Raw genomic sequence first — 20,702 nt, 5'->3', positions numbered from 1 at the left:
ATAGCTTAGTACAAGCGGAAGGCTGGTTACTGGGCAGCCACTGTAAGAATATTCACGATTGGTACTCCTTCAACCCATCTCATGACAGTTGTTTTGCTTCTCAGCATCACAGTGGAAAAGAAGTCCAGAGTTTTAGATTGAATCTAAAATAAAAGTTGTAGATTTTATTTTTAAATTATATGTTTTGCTTTCTTTAAATACACATTTTTAAATTGTTATTTTACAAAACAAACACTAAAGTATACACCTAAGATGACAGCCAGTGGTGTGTTTTGGATTTAGAGGTGGGCTTGAGAATATTCCACTTGCAGCACAGATATGGAAAAATTGCTTTCTTCTCCCACTGTCAAATTTTAGAGACAGAAGGGCCCTGTAGAAAATGAAACCAAAGCCCAAAGATATCAGTGGTCCTGCCCAAGATTATTCTAATTACATGGAATACCTGTGATTAAAGAGAAAGGACCCTAATTCCCAAATAGTTATTTCTACCCTCGTTGCATTTTCTCTCCCTAGGTGCAAATCTGCTATCAAGTACTCAGAATGCTTAAGAAAGTTTCCACATGCTGCTGGCTGACGAAAAAATTCCTGTGTCCGATTCTTCAGTTTCTCTTTCAAGGTCAATTGCAGAATTTCACTTATTAGTAGAACTCTAGAATTTCAGTCTAAATGGATGGTCACCAGGTAATTCCACTACCAACAGGAGGAAGCGATGACCATAAGCATCGGGGGACCCGTGAGTCCAACACAACATTTTATAATCCACGCAGAAGCAAAACTGTTCTGCCTGCTCGGAGCCTGATATCCAGATAGCTTTCAGTCATCAGAAACTCTTCAGCTTATTCCACATTTCACACATACAGGCGCCACAGTGTCGCCACAAGCTGGGTAGGGTGTTGTTTGCCTTGGACATTCCATTTCCTTGTCTCTGGCTTAGACTCCAGGCACCTGTTTGGTTCACCGAAGGTGCCACGACCCTGATCTCATCCTAACAGTTGACGCCACACTCTGTTAGGCACTGTGAAAGCAGCATGTTTGGGAGTAGGTCTCTCGAGCAGTGGTGCAAATACTGGTAGCAAGCACAGGAGGAACCCAAGCTTGGCATCGCTCTGACTTGCTGCAAGGCTGATCCTTTTGCTCAGGAAAGCTCACATCTGACGTGGTCAGAAGCGTGGAACTCAGTCTCTCTGCGGTAGGAACAACAACCACACGACGACAGCAGCAGGCCCAGAGCGGTGCTGTGAACGTGACTCCTGTCACCGTAAGCTTGTTCCATTGGCTCCCACGGTACCCAACAATGGCGAAGTCCAAAGACCAATGCTGAAATGCATTCTCTCATTTCATCAGGATCCCAGCTTCCGTAATGTTCAAGTCTAGTGAGCTTGGGAAGTTTTGTTGATTCATTTGAAGATTTCAATTTTGGGTCCACCGATTTTTACAAATGCCTTGTGAAATTTTCTTACAAAGGCCTCACAGTCGTCTTCCTCCAGAGCAGACGTTGTAAGGTGATTTCAGTTTTAGACACCTAAAACAGAGTATTGATTGCCATATGAATTCGACTACCGTTTGTATAGCTTATTGAGGATTATATCAATGTTCTGGTGTAGCAGTTGCTGCTGTGCCCCACCCAGGTCCCTTTCACCCACTGGTAGACCCACCCCAGCGGCCGTGGGTGTTAACAGGACCACAGCAGCATCTTTTTCCAGAGTGTTCCCTGGGCCCACAGAGAACTTTGCCTAGAGATTCCTGGAAGACTCCTGGCCTGTGCCACCACCCTGCCAGGAGCATCCTGACACCCAGGCTTGATGGCACAGGGTGCTAACACCAAGACCCTTTACCTTCTGGGATAGGTCTGCAATGCCATCCTAGTTGGAGATCGCCCTGTGGAGTCAGGCTGAGGCTGGACTTCAGCTAATGCCACATCTTTGCTTACCTCCTTCCTCTGCTTGGCTTTCCTTACTTCATTACAGGCCTCACCGTGGGGCGGCCCTTGACCAATAAGTTGCACAAGAATCCCCATTTTGTGTTCTGCTTCTAGGGCACCTGACCTCAGACAGCTGTCTCATTAACATTAAAAGGTCTACTTCCTCCTTTTTTTTCTTTTTGGTTTCTTAGGCAATTGATGTAATAATATCCGTTGATTAACAGATTTTATATCAATTGATCTATATTTTATATAACAGATTTTATTCTCTCTAAGATGCAATAATTAAGCAACCCAAAATTTTCTTATTTTGTCAGTCTTGGTCGTCTATAAAATGACAACTTAGTTAATAGGGTATAGCAAGGGAGTGTATTTATACTTTTTTCTTTAATTTATCTCACATTATTTCTTGATTTTCCCTAGCTATATGGCTTTAAGGAAAAAATCACCAGTGTGGATAGACAGAAATAAGAATTAATACACAAGTAACTTATACTTAGTGGATCAAGCTTATCTTCTCTAAGCTTCTAGCCGTAGATAATATCTCCTGAATATACCCTCAGTTGATTGTTTGGAAGTAAATGACCCCTGTTTGTCACATATTTTCTTTCATTTAATACTCATTTCTTGATTTCTTCATTCGACAAATATATACTGAGTATCTGTTGTGTGCCAGGCACAGTGTTTGGCACTGAATATATAACTGTGAACAAGACACACTTAACCTCTGCCTTTGTGGGGCCTACTGTCCTCATTATAACTTCGATGTAGACAGTGACAGGGTGGAGGGAAACTAAACTGAAGCTATCCTATTGCAGCTGCAGGTAAATTTTTACTGCTTGTCTGGATTTATGAGAAAAGGCATCAAAACAGATATGTTGGAACCTGCAAGATTTACAGCCATATTTTCACCAAAAATTATATACGTCAACGCCTAGTACATTGTAGGGACTCAATAAAAATTTTTCAAATGAACTTGTACCCAGTGACTTTGTATTTTGGGTTTTTTGTTTGTTTGTTTTTCCATACCTCTTTCTTATGTAGCAGTAAAAAATAGCAAGAAAACCACTTAATAATAATCCAACGCCAATCCCAATTGCAATGTATTTTTCATAAGAATTCACAGCATATGAAGTTAAGGTCAAATGCTCACACCTTTCTCCAGTATAACCAGTAAAACACCTTTACGAAAAGAAAAGAATGAATAATTTTAAAATTCACAATGATAGAAATACAAAGAAAAGACCAGTTACAAAGAATGAAGCAATTTCAATGGAAAGTATGCAATTTAAATTAAAGAGGCAGGTACCAAATGAAAGCCCATGTGTTACAGGTATTGAAGAAGCTCTGCATTTTACAATAATCCTTTCATTAAGGCCCCATATCAGTGCAACTTGCCTCACTGGTGAAGGGGGAGCTAGCACAGGGCTTGCATGCCTTGATCTAGAAAATTACTGGGAGGATGCTGAGCGAATCAGTGATCATAAAAACAGCATCTTAGTTGCTCTAGAACTCTACATCCTCGAAGAGTTTTAACCATAACCTATTTCATTTCATCCTATGATCGTATTTGCATGATGTTAAAATGCTGATAGGGATTCAGCAGGTTTAGGTGGAGCATTGGCTTCTGCGTTCCTAACAGGCTCCCAGGTTGCACAGATGCTGCTAGTGTGGGAACCGCGGTTTTGAGCAGTGAGGATTAGGTAGCTTAGAAAGAGACTCATTAGATATTCAACCTCAAAGAGGACTGGTGAGTCACGGTCAGGTCATGCACCCTTTCGGTTCCGTAAAATAGAGGTGTGTGGGAACGGACCATGTGAAACACCAGAGGCATACATTTGCTTTCTCCCATCTCTAGGACTTGGAAAGTTCTTTGCAGTTACCTGCAGATGGCTTTCTTCAATTCATGGTGGAAGGTGCAAGCACCGTTGATGCAGTAATTGTTGTGGTTTTCCAAGCAAGGGTGTGAGAACTTCAAGGCTATGGGTCCTTCTGTGTAGTCAGATAGGAAGAGACACAATATTAGCAGATGATATGGGTCACTTTTTATAGTAGATTTGTAACATGTTAAAAAGACCTTTAGTTTTAAGGATATTCTTTGGGTACTCTGTCCATTGAGTTATCGATTGGTTCCCTTGGCAGGTTATATTCAAAGGGTAGGTTAATATCACCTAGACATATCACTGATTAATTAGGGGATGGAGGTAAACTGATCGTTGTTCCATTTTTTAAAAGCTACATAATAAGGTATAAATACAAGTTTGCCAAAAGGTGGCAGCAGCAAATCTAGTCTTAGCAAGCTATCTTGAGCATGGCTTCCCAGATGTAGGTCTGAATGCTAATAGGTATAAAAGATCTCACACAGTTTTTTCACTCTCCCTTTATACCTCAGAAGTCAGCACTTAGGACCACTTGGGTTTCTGATGGTGAGATGACCAGAGGAGAGTGAGGTGCGAACCCCCTCTTCTGTGGACGACCCTGAGCAGCTCATCGAGAGGGAGCGTTTTCCCTACCGGAATGCAGGAGGCGTGCGGTTATGGCCTGCGCAAGACGCCAGGAGCAGCTATGGCTCAGGCTTAGCACAGTTCAGACAATACTTTCAAATATCATTTAGAAATTGTAGTCACGTAAGAGACATTATGAAATAGTGGGAAAAGCCTTGGAGCTGGAAATTAAAAACCTGAGGTTTGATTCCTCGCTCTTATACTAAACAAGTGACCACACTTGACAGGACTTTTGTGGTCAAGTGTCCAGAAGCCTCTTTATGAGGAGCTTCCCTTTGGGAAGCTGCGTTGTGGGAAAACGTGTATTTTCAGGATGCGGACTCTTCGTTCCCTGGTGTGCTAGGGACATACGCCTACATAACCCCTGGGGGTGATGACGTGGGAATGCCAGCAGTAAAACTGTATAATCGGGCCTCTTTGGTACACTTTAATTGCTGCTTCTTACGCTTTTCTCAAGTAGATTTAGTGGCGTTTTATTTTGTTATTGTTATGAATAAATATATCATGAATATCTCATCCTTAGTTATGTTACAACATACTGGTCTTGCTACACAGATTGAGACACTCCTATTTACTTGTTCAGATCTAAAAGGGAGGACTTTTTTATATTGAAAACACTAAATGTTTCAGTACTAAGACACCAACGAGATCCTCTGTTATATAACTTCCTTTTGGTTGAGAACATACAATATTACCTTAAAATTCACATTCATTTTGTTGAATGTGGTGTCGCGAGTCTAATTTCTCATTTTAGTAATTCATTCAATTTGCACTGTAAGCTGGGCTAGGGTCTTCCTACTTCAGGACTAGAGCCTGAATCAAGATTTGCCAGAAAGTGTGAGAACCGAAAGAAGACATTTCCAAAGAAAGGGTGCGCTAGAGAGAGTAAGCTTTCCTTCAAGTGGAAGAATATTTGCTGTATATAACATTTTTAAATTTCCTAAAATACCAGATTCAGGTTTTTAAGTTAAATAAAAAGCAAGGAAGGAAAAACTGAAGCTCCCCGTGAAGAAAGGCAGGGAACACGCTAGAGATGATCTACCCAGTCACGTTTTGCCACTATCATTACCTGTAACGTGGAGAATTTACTTGCAGTTCCCTGTCCTGAACTCACTCACTGAGAGGAGCCACACTTTAATTGTCTGCAGTATTATCTTCTAGAAAACATATTTCTTTTCCTTTATGTTCAAAAGCTCAGAAGACATGAAGACATAAAAGTTATTTTAAACGGTACACTGATTTTTGTTTGCAAATTGACAGATCTTCAAAACCTCAGATGGGCAGGAGCAGGGTGGAGCGGGTGGAGCAGGTCAGTGTGGGGGGAAGGGGACGCCTGCAATACTTTGAACAATAAAGGTAAGTTTTAAAAAACTGAAACGGGAAACTTTATTTCAAATACATTTTTTAGAATTTAAAATTATTAGTGAAATGAAGATTCTTAATTATCACTCTCTTTCATATTCAGAAACAAAATGTTTGACTTGATCTGCGTTTACCTGCCTGGCTCTGAGAGTGAGACGCGGTATTGCCCCGGCCCATGTCGCGTCACCCATCCCCACGTCAGGGCGCGGCGTGTGATTTGCGAGGAAATCATAACCACCCAGTACACAGGCCTTGGCAGGCGATAAGCTTTCCAAGTTCACCTCCAAGAGTTCAGACAGGTGTGAAACTGTGCTGATGCTCAACAGCACTGGGAAGCTATTCCGATAATAATAATACAATAGGAAAGACAAAATTAGGTAGTTAGGAAATATAGCCTGTGCCAAAACAACAAAAGCCCCCTAAAAGGAACAAGGAAAAAATACTTCCAAAGACGAGGGGACATGAATTCAGGCTTCATCTTGTAGCCATCATTTCTTTGGCTGCAAAGTTGTTAGTACCAGATCAAAATATAATCCCCAAAGGATGACAAACTGCCTCTAGACAGGGTGAGATACGGGCACCAAGCAGGAATAAGGCAGAAAACGTGGCCTGTTTAACACCCAGGACAGTAACGGAGGCGTTTCTGTCATCGGCCTCACTTCTTCCTTTTACAAAGCGAATTCTTGGCGGACACGTTTACCTGTCGCGGCCATTTGACGGCACCGTGCTGGAAGAGTTGGTTATCCCGACGTTGCTCTTACCAAAACCCAAATTGCTCTCAAAAGTTAAGAAGTCCCTTGAAATACAAAATTACGAAGCAAATACCTTTTGTTCTGTTAACTGTCCAGTTGCTTTGCTGGGTTGTGACTGCGGGCGTCACATTCAAGGCCACCTCTTCAGTTAAGGCTGCCATTGCTGTGGGGGGAAAGGCGTCCTTAGCAGGTGAGCCTCCTTCTATGTCCAAGCAACAGACTGAAAGTTTTTCTATTTATTCCCACCTGTGTTTTATTTTTAATTCATTTATATTTGAGATCCATAACCTGACGAGGGCAATTTGCTGACAGTTTCTCATCCATACCCAGTCCACTGACTACATTATAATTATAGAAAATAGACATTAATATTTAAGAGAAAGCGAATACATTTATATACTGATTCGATCACAAGGATGCTGTCATATAGAAGTTAAAATGTATTAATGACACCAGTTTTAGAAAGCAAACATTTTAAAGGTTTCAAAAAAAGAGGTGTCAAAATGTATCAGAAGAGGAACATACATTGGATAAGAAACTAAATTAATTCACAGGTTCCTTACTCTAATCTTTGTCATGAAGAGCAACCATCAGAGCCAACTTCTCACTGATTCAGAGAGAACAAATCCTATTCAGGTTTTACACTGACAGCAAGTTAACAGAACAGAAAGGGGTTACCTACCATTGAACAGGAGATAGGCTGACATGGAAACTCCGAAAGCCATCGCCCGTCCTTGCCAGCCTGCCTTGTCTCACTCCCGCTGCCGGCCGACGGCTTTGTGGAGCGCTCCTTGTCTTGCTGGAATTTATATTTGATGAAGCGTCACCTGGCAGTTACCAATCAAAAAAATATGTACTTCTGGCAGCACCAGAAAGCCTCGGGCGCTCACACCCCGGGCAGGATACGCGCTATCTCGCAGCGTGATCAAGTTTTCCTTTGAAACGCTTATTTCCTATTACCTGTGGGCATAACCGGGAAGGTAAAAGCACTTAAAACGACAGCAGCAAAAAAGACGCTAAAGCCAGGAATGCCCCACTGGCGGAAAGATAATTGCACCAGCTCCCGAGTTCCTAGCAGCCCCCGCCAGGCCCCTGCAGGGGGGCTGTGATAGTGTTTGCCAGCTGGAGACAGCACGGCCCGCGAATGAGAGACGGTCCCGGCCTGCCTTCGGTACCGGCTGGGTTTCCCAGCCAATCGAGACAGTTTATAACTTAGCGCAGGGACCACAATTCCCCTTGTGTTGAAGCAGAGGTTTAATATTCCGTTTTAGTTTTTGCTACCCAGTTTTATTATTACAAGTTGCATACAAATAATTATTTTTAGCTGTATAACATTTGCCCTTGTATCATTCTGTCATTTAGTATTTTTCTGAATAAGTGAAATGGGCTACTAAGTTCTGGGAAGTACAATGCTTAAATCTGTGCCCCAAAGAGTAGGCGAGAAGAAGACCGGGACATAATAACAACAGTAACAACAATAATAATAGTAATATTTCCATTGAGATAAAATCAAAATATTTATGTTTGGTACATCCAGTGAGTAGAAAGTTTTAAATTTAACACAACCTTCGAATGTTTCTCCCTGCTAATCTAGTTAGTTTATTAAAGTGTCCTGTAAAAGGCCAAAACATATCACTATTGTTATTACATTTTGTGACTATAAGGAGTTTCCCATACATTTTCACTTGCCCCAAATTGTTATGTATAACTTATAAATATTTTCTGCAGAGGTACAGTGACTTTCTCTCGGGGATTTCAATTGCTCATGTTTTCTGTACCTTAAAAAGCTACTTAAGTCAAGATAGGTTATCGTTTGCATCGTGTCCACCCAGCAAATTCAATTTACCAGAAAGGATCCCTATGACTATTCCGACATGAGCTTGGCTTTAGAGAGCACACAAGAATGAGCTTGTTGGACTCATTATAACTTGGGCAATCACTTACCACAGGCGTCATCCTTTTAAAGTTAAAAGAATATATAGTACTTGGCTCACTTTAAATGTGCCTACATTTTGTTTCCTACTTCTGTGGAGTTTTTGAAACTATTTATTAAGATAATTTCTGGATGATATTTCTCCCAGGCAAATAATATTTGAATTATAAGTCAGATCATCATCTTCTGCACCGCTGGTGGGAATTTAAGAAGGAATCATTCACAAGTGATTCAATAAACCATCATAACCCATTGTAGTTCTTAGGGGAAGAAGCTGGGACTAATGTCATATATCTTGACTCTAAGCCTGGGGCATGAAGTACGGCCACCATCGTGGTAACTGTTAACTGGTTACAACGCTTTGCATTATGCAGAAGGCTTTCATGCACGTCTCAGTTCTTTCTTTAGTAATCCTGGCCCCAACAATTCCAGCATCTATCGCACAGTATATGCTAGTGAATCTGTCTTAAGTGAATAAAGAAATTAACAACAGGCCTTGTTTTCGCTCTCATATGACAAGGGAGGAATGAAGGCTCAAAAGAATTCAGTGACTTGCCAAGGAACATGCCCCAGAGTGAGAACTTGAGGCCGTGTTGGGATTTCAGACACAGGCACTTCCCACTTCCCAGCTGTGCCCTCTGGCAGGAGTTGGTATGCAATTCTCAGAGGAATTCTCTTAATTATCTCCTAAAGCCAAGCTTTAAATAAATCACCTTTATTATTAGAATCTAAATAGGAAATGAGCTGTGGCTTTCACACACATTTGGGCTTAGAGAAGCCTCTCCAGATGTTTCCCTGTTCTCATGAGTTGGGCCACATATTACAGAGACTCACCTACCACTTCAGCTTAAGGTTTATACTAGAAAATAGCTCTCCATCCCCCACGTGTCTCTTTTCCTCTGGGACTCATACTGATGGGTTCCACTTACATTCTCTGTAGGAGAGACTCCTGCCTTCATTTCTCCAATCCTCTCGTCAGGAAGCCCTTTCCCCAGTCCTGAAGAATGGGTGAGATGGGTGCTGTCAGGTGGCCTCATTCATACCTTCATTCATTCTTGACACATGTTGGAGCAGGTTGGAGGGAGAAAGGGCTGAGAGCTGTGGCACTCCACTGTCATTTTCCCTCCTACCACTTTCTGTCTTTTGAGTTTAATCACCTTTCTCCTCTAGTTAAGTATCTCTGTGTCTCCACCCCCTTCCCTCTCTTTTCTCTCCTTTCCCCTTTCTTTTACTTCCCATTTCTCTTCATTTATTTTCTTTCCTTTTTTTTTTTTTTCTTTCTCTTTCACTAACTCAACCAAAATTTGATGCTGGATATTGGCAGGAAATGGTCATTAGCCCTTTGCTTAAATCTCTCTAAACTTATTCTGTAATTCTTATGGATTCAGCTGTCATTCACTCATTTTTCATTCATAAAGTGCCTACAACATTCATGGGGCTGGGATGGGTGTTGGGATGTGTGCAGGACAAATAGACAAATCATATGTGGACTCTCACCTCAAAAGACTAAAGGGAGACAAGGAACATGCATACCTAACTACAGTTCTGGGGGGACTGACGACTCCACGAACGTGTGCAGGGACTATTAGAGTTCAGGGGTGGGGCTTAAACTCTCACAGCGGTTTTCATGGATAAGGTTCATTTGAAGTGAACCTTAAATAACAAGTAGAATTTAGACATATAGAGATAAGAGAAAGGAGTCGGTGGAGCAGGCAGAATGGTGTAGTGAAAAGAGCGGGTTCCTGTTCACACCATCCCAACAGACTTGTTCTGGATTCCAGTGCTGCCTTCTTTATCCATTTGGCCTTGTCTGAGACTGTACGAACCCCAAAAGTCAATTTTCTCATATATCAAATGGGGATTATCAATAACAAAAAGAAAATAAAGCATTTATTATATGATAGGCCCTTAATTAAGGATAACGGTTGCTATTGAACAGGTGTAGAAAGAAGCAGGGTGTGTATAATGGTCAATAAGAAAGACCAGGGGCTCAGGCGCTGAGTGTCGACCTGTGACCCGGAGGGTGGGGGTTCGATGCCCGGTCAGGGCACATCCTCAGGCTGCGATCTTGGTCCCCAGTCGGGGGCGTGCAGGAGGCAGCCGGTAGGGGACTCTCTCATCACTGATGTTTCCGTCTCTCTCTCCCTCTCCCTTCCTCTCTCTGAGATCAATGGAGACGTATTTTTTTAAAAAAATAGAAACAGTTTAGAGTCAATTATGTCCAAGGGAGAACCTTACATCAGGGCTGCTTACGTGATTACCCACTCCCCCAAAACATTAAAGAGAAAACACTCAGAAAGGCCAGGAATTTAGTGGTAAATACATTCTGATGGGTCCTAAGTTTTCATCATTAGCCATGAATTCTCATTCTCTTCCTAGACTGATAGTATATCAGGACTTTTATTTACATATTATGTCATCACCTCAAACTCAATATATCTTAAACTAAACATTTTATCTCTTCTCCAAAATCATCTCCCCCTTACAACTTTCCCATGTTAATCAATGAAAACATCTTCGAGGCTCTAATTTCAATTCTCATAACTTACTCAATATAGTCTAAATTTTAATTGATTTTAGCTTTCCCTAATCTATTTCTGCATACTTTCCAGTTGTATTTCCACCACTCTCCAACACACACTTTTCATTTTAGTATGACTGTACCCCGTGTGTGTGTGTGTGTGTGTGTGTGTATGCTAAGTTCATTCTTGCCCCCATTTTTTTGTATTATTGTTCAATCTCAATTAATTCTGTAGGGTTCTTTTTACAGATATGTGTAGGGGAAGGAAATTTACTTTTCCAAAGTTCCTGCACAAAGTCATCGTATGTCTATCTTTTATAGACTCCAAATATTCATAAATAAAGTCATGGTAACAAACAAACCAACTTTATCTCCTTTGACAAAGGCTTGCTCCTTGACCACACTTGAATCAGGCTCCTGTGGGTCATCTCCTTGACTAGGGCTTCACTTGGCCTGCTCAGCCCAGCTTTAGAGAAGAATCTGGCTAAGTCCGTATATGCACACCTCCCCCCAATCTGATCAAGTTTCTCACCCCCCACTCTTGATATCATGTCATTGGCCTGCCTTTTAGCAAGAATAGTGGTGAGCTATTCTTACCCCTACCCTTGCTACTAATGAAGCTCCTCTTAGCAATTTTCCATCCACTCTGCTCATCAGCTATAAATCTCCAGCTGTCTTTATTGTATTGGGAGTTGAGTTCAATCTCCTCTATTGCTAGTCTTGAATATAGTCTTTCTTACCATTTTCAACAAACATCCAAATAATTTTTCTTTTACTGCATTTTAATTAGGTTCTGGAAAGGCTGACTCCTGAATTTTAGCCTCTTCCAAGGGGCAAAAACCTTTAAAAATAACCTCTCCTGCACTTTGGGTGAAGCAGGGTGGGCTCAAAATGACAGACTCACCTTTTCGGTGTACATGTATTCTGGGTTGTTTTGTTTGTTTTGGGAATTTGCAGCCCTTAAAAATGAAAAAGGCCCATTTCTGAAATGTTTGCCTGGGAGCTTTGAATTTAAACTCTGTCAGGGTTATTATCAGACAAAGATGGTCTAGACTGACTATGGAATGGGCTACAGAGCCTTTACTTTCATGTTCAAAAAACTTGTGCATTTCCCAGCATGCTGTAAAGAAATAAATGACAAATTTATGAACAAAGAAACTTATAGATAGCTTAAGGAAGAAAAGAAGACAGGTGTTCTTATTCAATTTTTTTTTATTATGCAGTTGAAATGCTATTAATCATAAACGTCTAGTCTATCCTCACATACATGATAAGTATACACACCATTGAAGACATGCACTGGGTAAGAATCACTATTGGTACATAAATATACTGGGATTTGGGTATGAAAATACAATTATGTGGATAGAGGTTTCAAGATACCCTTTAACTGAGAGTCACATGTATTTCCTAATTTAAATTGTGTTAGAAACAAGGCATCTACTTTGAGAATCAAACGCTAACGAGAGGAGGGAAGACTACGGGCAATAAAACAGTAGATGTTTAGTCACACCCTAGTGTTTAGCAGTGGCGCACTGTGAGTGTGTTTTCCCAATAGGTTTCTGAATTCGTGAAAACAACATAATAGTTGCTCTTTAATGAAGGCCTCGCTCACAGTATGTCATGTTTTTCTGTTGTTTCTGGGAAAAGGCCACCTTAGTTTTGTTTTGTGCATTGGTTTGCTTTTGGATTTTCCATTATTCCTCAAAGACGACACTGCCCACATATTTTTCTAGAAGAACAAAGGAATTACATGTAAACCTAACACATTCTTATTACATTTTTACTATGACAAATAGTCATTTACAATTTAAAAAAATCATTACCTTTCCAAGAAGCACTGCATTTTTTGTTTTCCTTGTATATTTTTCTTTCCTTGAGTGGAACATAATTTCTTATTAGGATGCCTCACAGGATGTACTTAGGAGATACATGAGATCAAGATTTTATTTTTTATATTTTATCTTTCAGCAATTTAGTTCTTTCTCAGCATATGATATAGAACATAAAGTATATAAAAATTGAACATGTTATGGCAAAACCTAAATTACATTTTACATGGGTGACCATTTCACTGACAAAACATTTGTTGAAAATACATGGCGTGTGATATTTAATCGTGTCAAAATATATTACTTATTATGAGCCCTTTATTGATTTAACATTATGAACAAATATTATTCACAAAATAGCTGTTACCAAAGTTTTCATTGGAACTGTTTTGTTTTTCCCCCCTAAAACTGAAAATCTGTTAGCAAGGAAATACATAAAGTTGTGTGAATTCTCTGATCCACAATGAGTCCATCCATGAAAAAATAAATACAATGTAGAAATAAATAGCTTTGTAGTAAAATATAAAGGACCTTTCCCCTTTGACAGATAAATAAGTAGCGTGACTTCAGCTGGCTCTGCTCTTCCGCGGGATCAGTAAATGACCTTCTTAGCTGCCAGGAGCGTGTTCTTCAGGAGCATGGCCACCGTCATGGGCCCCACACCCCCGGGGACTGGGGTGATGAAGCCGGCCTTCCTCTTCACGGCTAACGGAGGAAACCGAGGCACTCTTTTACATTTTGCTGAGAAGTTTATACTTTTAAACATACTGAACTGTTAAAAGATAAACTGAGGCATTTAAAAATGTTAAGAGTTTACTTGAGCATTTATTCATTGCGACTGGGCAGCTCCCAAGCAGGAGCGGTTAGGTGAGTTCCAATGACAGTAACTCAGGGAGAGACTTTGTGTTTGCTTAAAAATTTTTAAAAATGTTTTCAATTACAGTAGACATACAACATGAAATTCGTTTCAAGTGTGCAACATAGTAATTAGACATTTTTGTAACTTACGAAGTGATTGGGCAGAGACTTTTACAGAGAAAAGGGGGAAGCAAAGCCAGGAAATTATTGATAGGTCCGGCTTACAGCCTGGTTGGCTGGTTGTGACTGGCGGTCTTTAGGTTTTGATTTCATTATGTTGATGCATTTACAGGCTTAGATTGTGCTTTGCTTCTACGGGCTGCCATGGCATTAGAGCCACCCCGGTCTACTGGCCTCCTTGTTTAATTAACTTAACAGAATATAGTAGAATTTTCTGCTTTACACACATAACTCAAACAACCTCAAGTTAGTTTTAGAATAAAGTAGGCTAAAATACACACACACATACACACACACACTCTTCTGTGTGTGATAGCTAACGTGGATAGAAAGAACACAAAAAGACCCCAACTGAGGTTGAACCTCCATGCAGCTCAGTTTGTTTTACAGATGGAAATCTATACCCCATGATGGACTCAACTACCTGTAATTCCAGTTAGCTACTTCTAAAATACTTGATATTGGTCACAAAGGAAAGATAGGATATAGACAGTTCAGCACATACTATTTGTTAAATTGGAATATTCCTGTTATAATAATAGTATCATGCATGTGTGGATAATACATTCCAGTGCACATTTAATAAAAATCATTAAACATATTTGAATGACTGAGCCTATACATACAGTCCTGTTCTAAGGTGTGATGGGTGCTTTATCCAGTGACTATACTAAAAGAAAATGGCAGAGAACTTCCAGCAAGTTTTATTTAAGAATTTTTCACACCCAAATATTATGGGTGAACAGCTAGACTCCATGCATCGGCCTTCTGGTTTAATGCTTCACCATGTGAGTGCGGACAATCAGGTTTTCCCAGACAACTTTTACAAAGTTAGCCTAGAGAATACATCTTTAATGCACACTCTGATATTATTTATCACATGCTATTTAGATGTTAGCCTTTTACAGGTTTTCTCGTATATGCTTCTCTACCTGAATCAAAATCAGCATATGATTTCTAGATCTTATATATTATTTTTGTACAATTTATACTGGCTTCTTGAAATACGGCTTATAAAATTTATATTCACCTTATTTGAAGTACAGTAGCACATTGCAGTAATTTTTTAAATCATAGGAAAAGCAAAAGAATAATATTCTTTTACTTGAAGAAAAGTCCAAATAAGTTTAAAGGCATCACGCACACACACACGAAATCCAGCTAGTGCTATCACAAGCCTTCTCACGGTATGTAACAAAGAAAAGATAGTAACACTGTGATCTGGAAGGTAATATTTTAGTTTTCCAGAAAGACTCTCTACATGAAGCATGCCCTGGCCATCCTTCTGTCCAATCCTATGCTGTAAAACCCTACGCGACGTCCACAGCCACTCCGTAAACAGCTATGAATGCTCAGTCCTTCCTTCCTTTGCTCTCGCTACCCTTTCTACCTGGAATACTCATCTATCCTATCCAAGTAAGAAACTCTGTACTAGTCTTTAAAGGCCAATAAAATGTCACTTGTCTATAATTTTTCTCAAAAACTCACCCCTCCACCATGGAATGAAAAGCTCCACTCTCTGTGTTTCCGAGAGCTTGACAGCCACCTCCGCCGCGGAACCTGAGCGGTGCTCTCGCTCCCTCCACTAGACACCAGGACTCAGAAGGCAGAACCGGGCCTTGGGGGCGGGTCGTGGTGGTCGTCATTTTAAATCTTCAAACCTCATGCACATGTTAGGTATTCACTGCATTTGGATTAAGTGAATTAAATAGCCCTTGAAGTTTAAAATCCAAAATTAGTGCTTTTGACTGGATACAACCAATATTGAAACAATTTAGTTCAAGGTAATTTCCTAGAAAACTCAAGCTTCTCATTTTTCTTGAGGGCAACAAACTGCATGTTTTAGTTTTCAATAAACTGACTCGATGACAGGAACAATGCCTTCCAGGGCCTTTCCTACATGATTGGAGAAGCAGTGCCTTCAAGCATTTTAGCAGGTCCCTAGAAGAAATGTACTATATATATTAGTACTACTATTTATGCTGATAGTACGTAATTGATTTGTAAAACACTAACTTTGAAATATCAGTAGATGACAATAAAAGACTACTGAATAATGTGGTAAATTAATAATCAAGTACAAACTAAATCTTCAATAGAAAACAAAACGACTTATTTCTCAATCAAAATGTGGATACAATTGACTATATCAAGGCATCTATTGTGGGTATGTAATCATTTTTATATAATTTCATTTTCAACTTTGAAAAGTAAAGTGGCTTGGAATTATGTGTATAATGAAAAAATAAATAATCATAGCTACTATCTCTTGAGCCCCAACTCTTTGCCAAGAACTTTATATACATTATTTTAATAATAATCAGTTATTATTTCATTTTAATAGATGAGGAAAGTGTGGCTCACTGACTACTGCTCCCTGTATAGTAGAGACATTACTCAAAGCCAGGTTGGAAACATCCTATGATTGCATAAGTCCACCCCATCCCAATGCAACTGTATTACCATGACCTGAACAAGTGGAAAAGTCCCAAGGTTCATGTGCCAAAAACGCACTGCTTACTCAAAGGGTTGGGACATTCTGAAAATAGAAACAAAGAGGAAAAAGTTCTAATCTAGTCATTTTCCTGCGCTATTACTGAGTGCTCACAGCTCACCACCTTTGGGTTATATCCAGCACTTCAAACGACACAGCTGGCTTCTGTCTAAGTTGCTTTCTTCCTGCCAGCAGCAGAGAGACCACTGGTCTGCTGAGGTGTCATGACCCTTCTTTATCAAATTATGTTTTTCACAACGTGGTTACTATTACATTCTTGCACTCAAAAAGTGAACTTTGTAGGGGAGGAAGAAGGAATGGAAATGAGCTGTAGAGTGAAATAATACCTGCCCAAAATGTGTAGCTAGGTTTATGCATTTCCCACAGTGCCCTGGTAGAAACTCACACACGTTTGTCCTGTCCTACCTATCACTTCATAGAATTAGACCACGTGATGGGTAATGAGTTTTCACCTGACCAGGGCAGGGCTTCCCTGGATGGTCATAAGTATTTAGCAGCATCTACAGAGCCCTGTAGATTATGAACTAGGCAGAAATTCATGATGTCAATGTGAACACACCTGGTTATCCAAATACTTGTTTCAGATATATGTTATCTTTGAAATAAGGTGAACAGATATGAAAATGAAGTTTGTACACTCTCCAAAAAGGCAGATAGTAACAAATTTGATAGTGTATATATCAAGGTTTCCATTCCTTTGGATTTGATTTTCATAGGAATCTATGCCTGAGAAGGAAATACAGGGATGGGCAAAAGTAGGTTTACAGTTGTTCATATGGATTATAATACAATAATTAATAATAACAATACAAGAATGAATTCTGTGTTTCATGTACTCACAACTGTAAACCTAGTTTAGCCCACCCTTGTATAAATTGAGCTGCTGCTGGCTACTGTTACTGCACTCGGTCTATTTCCATAAGGACCAGGATATGGAAGGAAGTGATTGCTCAGGAAAGGTAGGGGATTATCACTGGAAAATACCACTGGGCACAGACGCCAATGCTTAAAAGAAATTCTCTAGTCTAATGAGTGTGCATAACTCTTTCAAAACTGTCCTAAGCAATGAGTTTATAAAGTATCAGAGGTGGCTTATGACTAAAATTAGGCATGTGAGAAAATGAAGTTCAATACATGTTTCATACTCTGAAAAGCATCGTCCCCAATTACGTCTGCAAGAGAGGTTAACACACATCACCTTCTCCAGAGTAACCTTCTATTGGCCTTCCCTGAGGGCAGGCAAGGGTTTGCACCTGCTTACAGAAGATTATCCTTTAAAGATTAATCCTGTAATGTGTGGGCCAAAGGTGTTCTATATACTCCATTGAAAAGAAATGCAGAAGCATTTTAAGGCAGTGATTTCCTTCAGAGACTTACTGCGTATATAGGTGTGAGGGAGCATATGTGTATTTTAAGGAAAATACCCAAAGTTCTGTGTGTATGAGAATCGGGTGTTAGAGCTTGACTGATGTCAGCACTTTGGTGACAGACTCATGAACAGGTATGACAAAAACCAGGGTTAGATTCAATTTCATAAAGTCACCTAATTTTAATGTTACTGAAACCTTTTGACAATAAAGGCAAATAAAACAATCATCAAATCTTATCATCTGCAAGGAACTTGCTCTAAGGAATGAGATTTAGATGGAAATGACATGGCCATGTTTAAAGCTCTAAGGAATGAGATTTAGATGGAAATGACATGGCCATGTTTAAAGCAGGTTCCTAAAAAAAAAAAAAAAAAGGATATTTCGAGGAAAGGCAACAATTATCTTGGCAATTTATTTGAATGACCTCTCTGTAAACTTCAGATCCTGCAAAGTAAATTCTATAGATTTCACATGGTCAAACTGAAATTTAAAGGCTTGGGATAGGAAGAATAGCAGAGTCACACTGCCAAGGGGACATGCAGGGGTTGGAGATATGTGTAGTCATTTTTTATAATCTATTATAAATAGTCTCTTGGTTTCCAGTCTCTACCATATCAGCCATATAACCTGCAGCCAGATTTAGTCTTTTAAACAGATTAGATTATTTCAGTTTATACACATTTGATGAATCTTCACTGTCTCTGGAATAAAATATAAATTCTTTGTCATGGTAATTAAGGTCTTTAATAACGTGGCCCTACATCCCGTTTTGCATTATTTCCTAACGCTTGCATCTTTTCCTAACTCAATTATTCTCTGTTCCTACACATGCTAAAACCAGCCCAGAGAGATTCACAGCAAGTGTTCCTTGAGAAAGACAGCCATAGTCACCATCCTTGGAACTTACAGTCTAGTTGGGAAATACACATACAAATATTCTTACCTAAATAATAGTTGAGCTAAGGCTATGAGATGTGCTACAAATGAAATGTTCACTGCACTCTGACGTTAGGAAGGCCTAGCCGGGCCTGAGCATTGTACACATGCATGGCGTTTACCTACGTCGAGTTCAGAATCTGAGGGGTGCATCAGACTTTCCCAGGTGAGGTGGAGAGGCGAGGAGTAGACCGCGTTCTTCGTAGGGGAACAGTGTTTGTGAGAAGGTGGAGAGAAGCTTCCTGAAGATGGAGAGTAGCATGAGCTCTTGAAAACACTGAGAGAAGGCAAGCGTGGGTGACACACAGGAGCGAAGGGAGGAGTTGCAGGTGACAACAGGAAAAGTCCCGCTCAGGTAGAGCCTAGCAGACAATGCTGAACATTTTGGGTATTAACCTGAGAGCAATGGTTAAAATATTTGGAAAATTTGGAAATATGTATGTATTGTGAGGCAGGATAAGATAGTATGGGGAAACTAAACTGCCTGCTATGTTTGCACATTTCTCTAGTGAAATTAGTTTATCATCTGGGGTAGAGGGAATGAGGAACACAAAAGGAGCAGCATACAGTGAAACGTGCTAAGATTGGAATAAGTTCTGGCACTTGTGTGAGCACCTCACAGAGGAACAGAAATCAGATATGGGGGTCAGAGAGATATTTGTAAAGAAAGCTTCAGATCTCCTGGGTGCCTGAGGGGGTGAGAAGGGAGAGAATGCAATGCAGACACAGCGAATAGTAAAAGCGAAGGAGGTGGGGACCTGACAGTGAATCGTATGCAATGGAGGAGCTGAAAAAAGTTCATTAGGACCAAAGAATACAGTGAAAACAGAGAGCAGAGAGAAGTGAAGCTGGGAGGGGGTCATGGGCTGCATGACCCCGAGGTGACGGGTCAGGAAACAGGTTGGCTGATGGCAGCTGTAGTTACTGTGCTCAAAGTAAAAAAGCTTTTAGAAGGTCATTTGTGAATGAACTTGGTTATCTATATATTTAGTAATACCAAGTTTTGCAAGATGAGAAACTGAAAGTGAGTACTACTAAATAATTTTCAGAAGAAAATTAAAATAAAGGAGAAATTCATGTTGTATTTCTGTCAAGTTTCAGGTTCTTGTACCTTATTAAATTAGTATCCAAGAAATCCTTTTCAGCCTGGAATATATATCTAATCTGTGTGTTCCCTTTTCTCCATTATGTGGACGGCTACTTTTTTCATGTTACTGACTTCAGATTTCTAAAGGGAAAAATGAGGACAGACTTGGCCTGATGTCATTTCATTATTCTTACTTGACAACAAGCACTTTTCAATGTCATGATAAGAACTACAGTGTTGGAGCAGAAGTTATTGCATGTTTAAAATTTGGTGATGACAAGGATGATGGGAGAAACTAGGTGTTCAGTGCACGTGTATGCATCCAAAAACTCCAGGGTGACACCCGGTCGCAAGGTTTAGAAATATCACTCATGAAGGATACTAACAGCAACACAAGGGACATTAAAATCCCTTTACCAACTGTGGTAAGAATAAAGGAAGATGTGATCATGAACCTTTTGGCACTGACAACCCGTGCTTCATGGCACGGTGTCTCTGGCCTGTGTGTTCTGTATCATTATTTCCTCTGGAAACTTTACATTTCCAAGTTTCCAGGGCCTGGGCTTAATAATCCAAACTCTCACCAAAGTGCTTTGTTAGGAAAACTCACTGATTCTCAGGCAGCTAGTGTATTTTTTCTTAAGTACACTACATACCACTGCAGAGGTCTCAAATAATGGAATTTCCAGATGTTCCTAAACAGAATTAATTTTGCTAGTATGATTTGCAACTTACATACTCTGGCGAAGTCAAAGAATCTATCTGTGCCTCATAAATCTATTTTTGGGTGGAGGGAGAGGAACCAGTGTCTCAAATTTCTGTAGGAATGTTTCATTTCCCTTTGTCTTCTTGCCCAGTTCTCTGTCCCTTTGGCAGGTGTCAGATTCCCAACAATGCCACAACTCTCTGAGAACCAACCCCTTTCCCCAGA

At 40.1% G+C, this 20,702-nt stretch overlaps 2 protein-coding genes across 7 annotated transcripts in view; both read right to left on the bottom strand.

Annotated features, from left to right (window-relative positions):
• Positions 1-262: 262 nt before the first annotated feature.
• Positions 263-7,264, bottom strand: EPGN (epithelial mitogen; the record flags this gene model as incomplete). 2 transcript variants are annotated; one of them, XM_081149470.1, is made up of 5 exons in its annotated part: positions 263-1,522; positions 2,951-3,103; positions 3,805-3,913; positions 6,613-6,702; positions 7,222-7,264. In XM_081149470.1, 5 exons carry the CDS (start codon positions 7,262-7,264, stop codon positions 1,468-1,470), a joined length of 450 nt encoding a protein of 149 aa, XP_081005596.1. In that variant the 3' UTR covers positions 263-1,467. The 2 variants fall into 2 exon arrangements, with proteins under 2 accessions (XP_081005596.1, XP_081005597.1); XM_081149471.1 differs by lacking the exon at positions 2,951-3,103.
• Positions 7,265-12,216: 4,952 nt separating this feature from the next.
• Positions 12,217-20,702, bottom strand: part of MTHFD2L (methylenetetrahydrofolate dehydrogenase (NADP+ dependent) 2 like) — a 92,631-nt gene continuing 84,145 nt past the window's right edge. For 3 of the 5 annotated variants that reach the window (XM_081129234.1, XM_081129237.1, XM_081129238.1), the window contains one exon: positions 12,820-13,530. In XM_081129234.1, the coding sequence (XP_080985360.1) occupies positions 13,418-13,530 (113 nt within the window). In that variant the 3' untranslated portion in view covers positions 12,820-13,417. Of the gene's footprint in view, positions 12,726-12,819; positions 13,531-18,806; positions 18,927-20,702 lie in introns of those variants that run through there. The other 2 variants (XM_081129236.1, XM_081129235.1) reach the window with 2 other exon arrangements.

The sequence above is a fragment of the Miniopterus schreibersii genome, assembly GCF_964146895.1.
Source record: "Miniopterus schreibersii genome assembly, chromosome: 1".
Taxonomy (NCBI): Eukaryota; Metazoa; Chordata; class Mammalia; order Chiroptera; family Miniopteridae; genus Miniopterus; species Miniopterus schreibersii.
Note: the sequence above shows the minus strand (reverse complement) of the source record. Positions and strands in the feature narration are given on the sequence as shown.